General features: G+C 32.6%; 1 protein-coding gene across 1 annotated transcript in view; it reads left to right on the forward strand.

Annotated features, from left to right (window-relative positions):
* LOC106472216 (probable G-protein coupled receptor 158) overlaps nucleotides 1-4,935 on the forward strand; it is a 34,740-nt gene that overhangs the window by 21,251 nt on the left and 8,554 nt on the right. Inside the window, exons 3-4 of the mRNA XM_022400822.1 lie at nucleotides 3,707-3,816; nucleotides 4,169-4,404. Of these exons, the coding sequence (XP_022256530.1) occupies nucleotides 3,707-3,816; nucleotides 4,169-4,404 (346 nt within the window). The remainder of the gene's footprint in view (nucleotides 1-3,706; nucleotides 3,817-4,168; nucleotides 4,405-4,935) is intronic.

Below are 4,935 nucleotides of genomic sequence, written 5' to 3' on the forward strand. Positions count from 1 at the left end.
AAGCATAACAAAATGTGACCTGATTTCAATGAAAATAATTCACTTATGTAAAAGTACATATGACGTTTTGTGAAAAATCTGTACGTGGTGGACAAAAATGTAGAACATGCAAAAATTTCAAGACAATAAAACCATCGGAGGCCTGTGTAATCTATTGAGGAGATATTTAAAATACCATTTTGATGAACAATCCGAATCATCCATACCGTCTGCCTGATGAATAGCAAATTTTAATTGTTCAAGGTTCTTATATGATCAGGTCTGTAAAAACGTCCTGTCGTAGTTTACTACATACTGTTTTTTATTAAAACTATTGCTACAACTTTTTGTACAACATTATCAAAGGTTCACGCATGATTATAATAAATGAAGTTAAATTAATTAATATTAACCCTCGCCAGTTTACCTACAAATATTATCAAAAAGGTAGTAAGCCTACCAAACATAACTCGAAACTTTTAACAAATCACAGAAATTTAAACCACTGGTTTCATTCTACAGCAGAAATCTAAACAACTGGTTTAATTCTGCAGCAGAAATTTGAATCACTGGTTTCATTCTACAGCAGAAATCTAAACAACTGGTTTAATTCTGCAGCAGAAATTTGAACCACTGGTTTCATTCTACAGCAGAATTCTAAACAACTGGTTTAATTCTGCAGCAGAAATCTAAACCACTGGTTTCATTCTGCAGCAGAAATTCAAACCACTGGTTTCATTCTACAGCAGAAATTTAAATCACTGGTTTCATTCTACAGAAGAAATTTAAACCACTGGTTCCATTCTGCAGCAGAAATTTAAACCACTGTTTTGATTCTACAGCAGAAATCTAAACCACTGGTTTCATTCTACAGCAGAAATTTAAACCACTGGTTTCATTCTACAGCAGAAATTTAAACCGTTGTTTTCATTCTACAACAGAAATCTAAACCATTGGTTTCATTCTACAGTAGAAATCCAAACTATTGGTTTCATTCTACAGCAGAAATTTAAACCAGTGGTTTCATTCTATAGTAGAAATTTAAACTGCTATTTTCATTCTAAAGGGGAAATTTAAACCAATGTGTTCATTCTACAGTACAAATCTAAACCACTAGTTTCATTCTACAGCAAAAATTTAAACTAGTGGTTTCATTCTACAGCAAAATATAAACCGTTGTTTCCATTCTACAGCAGAAATTTAAACCACTGGTTTCATTCTACAGCAGAAATCCAAACCACTGGTTTCATTCTACAGCAGAAATCCAAATCACTGGTTTCATTTTACAGCAGAAATTTAAACCACTGGTTTCATTCAACAGCAGAAATTTAAACTAGTGGTTTCACTCTACAGCAAAATATAAACCGTTGTTTCCATTCTACAGCAGAAATTTAAACTGCTATTTTCATTTTACAGGAAAAATTTAAACCAATGGGTTCATTCTACAGTAGAAATCTAAACCAATGGTTTCATTCTACAGCAGAAATTTAAACCACTGGTTTCATTCTACAGCAGAAATCTAAATCACTGGGATCATTCTACAGGAGAAATCTAAACCGTTGTTTTCATTCTACAGCAGAAATTTAAAACGTTGTTTTCATTCTACAGCAGAAGTTTAAACCAGTGGTTTCATTCTATAGTAGAAATTTAAACTGCTATTTTCATTCTAAAGGGGAAATTTAAACCAATGGGTTCATTCTACAGTAGAAATCTAAACCACTAGTTTCATTCTACAGCAGAAATTTAAAGCGCTGTTTTCATTCTACGGCAGAAATCTAAACCACTGGTTTCATTCTACCACAGAAATCTTAACAACTGGTTTTATTCTACAGTAGAAATTTAAACCAGTGGTTTGATACTACAGCAGAAATCTAAACCGTTGTTTTCATTCTACAGCAGAAATTTAAACCGTTGTTTCATTCTACAGCAGAAATCTAAACCGTTGTTTTCATTCTACAGCAGAAATTTAAACCACTGGTTTCATTCTACAGCAGAAATCCAAATCACTGGTTTCATTCTACAGCAGAAATTTAAACCACTGGTTTCATTCTACAGCAGAAATTTAAACCACTGGTTTCATTCTACAGCAGAAATTTAAACCACTAGTTTTATTCTACAGCAGAAATTTAAACTAGTGGTTTCATTCTACAGCAAAATATAAACCGTTGTTTCCATTCTACAGCAGAAATTTAAACTGCTATTTTCATTTTAAAGGAAAAATTTAAACCATTGGGTTCATTCTACAGTACACATCTAAACCAATGGTTTCATTCTACAGCAGAAATTTAAACCACTGGTTTCATTCTACAGTAGAAATTTAAACTAGTGGTTTCATTCTACAGGAGAAATCTAAACCGTTGTTTTCATTCTACAGCAGAAATTTAAAACGTTGTTTTCATTCTACGGCAGAAGTTTAAACCACTGGTTTCATTCTATAGCAGAAATTTAAACCACCGGTTTCATTCTACAGCAGAAATTTAAACCACTGGTTTCATTCTACAGCAGAAATCCAAACCACTGGTTTCATTCTAGAGCAGAAATCTATACCACTGGTTTCATTCTACAGCAGAAATCTAAACCAGTGGTCTCATTCTACAGCAGAAATTTAAACTAGTGGTTTCATTCTACAGCAAAATCTAAACCGTTGTTTACATTCTACAGCAGAAATTTAAACTGCTATTTTCATTCTAAAGGGGAAATTTAAACCAATGGGTTCATTCTACAGTAGAAACCTAAACCACTAGTTTCATTCTACAGCAGAAATTTAAAGCGCTGTTTTCATTCTACGGCAGAAATCTAAACCACTGGTTTCATTCTACCACAGAAATCTTAACAACTGGTTTCATTATACAGAATAAATTTAAACCAATGGGTTCATTTTACAGGAGAAATCTAAACCACTGGTTTAATTGTGCAACAGAAATCTAAACCACTGGTTTAATTCTACAGAAAGAATCTTAACCATTCTGTTAGCAAGAATGTTAACTAGAACTACCTGTTTTTTTTTCTCTGATTTCATATTCACAACAATAAAAAGTTTGCTTGCTTGTTTTTAACCATATTTTGCCATCAAGTATATGGTATGAACGTCTTATCACATAGCTCTGCTCAGTTCTACGTGACGTGCCACTTAGCGACATGTCACTACACTATAAGCTGAATTGCACTTCTAACATGACACTTTGATTTCACTTACCAAGCTTTTGGTTTCAATAGTAGAAAAGTAAAAACTCATATTTTGATATACGTTGAAATTATATGGCGTTCAAAATATAATTGAAAGAAAAGCCTGCATTTCCAGTGACTTCGTATGATATGACTTTCAACAAAAAGCAATGGCTTTCGAAACATTATCATTTCTGGTTTTGCTGGCAAAACTACAAAAACACAACAAATACTTTATCGTAAAAAGATGTCCAATAACGGTTTTTTTGTAGCTTTGGAGGTTTCCTTCGTTTTGTTGTTAATTATTTACTGTTTTCATTTGGTATATGTGTTTCATTTTGATTTATTTATATCTATACTTTTAATAAAACAATATTTATACATAAGAAAGATGTGTTTCTTGTTTTTTTGTATGCTTATAAGTCTTTTTTTAGTCTACAAAATACTAATTTTGACTAATCTTGCTCTCAAGTTCACAACAGTGTATAAAATCAAGTAATAAAATAATATATATATATATATAGCTATATAGCCTGGTTAATTGATTTCTTGACTTTTATAGGTGGTGGTACGGTACTTTGAACCTACTCTTGTCACATGTCTTGCGGAGCCCTGGTTTCGAGAGTTGGGTTTTGCTATATTTTATGGGAGCATTGTTCTCAAAGTATACAGGTACGATGCCAACTTCCTGTAGTGTAAAAACAAAACAATAATTTAAAAGAGATAAAGAACGTTCATTGGATATTTTGTTAGACGTAGATTTTATAGTTACGAGGTTTATATAAACGATGAATTACTGCGTTGTACTTATAAATAAAATGAACTCTCTTTTTTTTTCTTCTGTTGCTAAATTTGTATTACTTTAAAATTATAAACTCAAACTACAGCTTGATGATTTTTACTTTTACCAAATTCTTGCTCAGGGACAATTTACTTTTCATAACATGGTACATTTTGGTTAAAAGTATTAAGTAATGAATTGAAACTGACAGAAAGGGAACGATTTTTATTTTATTTATCAAAGGATCTTAGCCGAATTCCAGACTAGAAAAGCCCATCGTGTCTGTGTCAGAGACAAAGATTTGCTGAAGTACCTGCTTGGAATTGCACTGATCGTCATGTGTTACATGGCTGCTTGGACTGCAGTTGTTATGGACAACGTCACTAGAGGGCACGACATTATTGACCAGCAGGAGACCTTAGACGGGCTTAAATATTTCACCTGTAGAGCTCTTTGGTGGGACTATGTTACAGAAGGAGGTGAGTAAGCTAAGTCTGTTAGAAAAATATGAATGATAAGAAATAGAGGGTGTTGTAAAAGGTCTAAGGCTTAAAAAGATTTTGGACAAATGACTAAGAACTGGTACAAGATTCAAAAGTGTTTTTATCAAATGTTCTTAACAAGCAATCTATGATTCAACGGTAGAAAATATGACTATTTTGTTTGGTGGTGGGATATCCCATCAGATCCGAAAGCCTAAGTGTGAGTTACATGGCTTTCTAGGGCATGATCTAAGGATTATTCTGTTTTATTTGATCAAAGTAGTTGTTAATGTGTATATATCCTACCAAAGTGGATCACCTGCACACTATGGTCATGCTATCTCTCTATTATTTTAGCTCTACTCTAATTCTTGTAATATTGTGTTATGTATTGCAGTTTCAAATAGCCTGAGTTAAATTGTAATTTGGATTTAGTAGTTAAATGAATGCCTATATATATCCAATTTATCCGACTTATGTATCCAATATGTATCCGACTTACAAACAATACAAAGTCCTCTTTCTAAT

Source organism: Limulus polyphemus, unplaced genomic scaffold, assembly GCF_000517525.1.
Source record: "Limulus polyphemus unplaced genomic scaffold, Limulus_polyphemus-2.1.2 Scaffold5168, whole genome shotgun sequence".
Classification (NCBI taxonomy): Eukaryota; Metazoa; Arthropoda; class Merostomata; order Xiphosura; family Limulidae; genus Limulus; species Limulus polyphemus.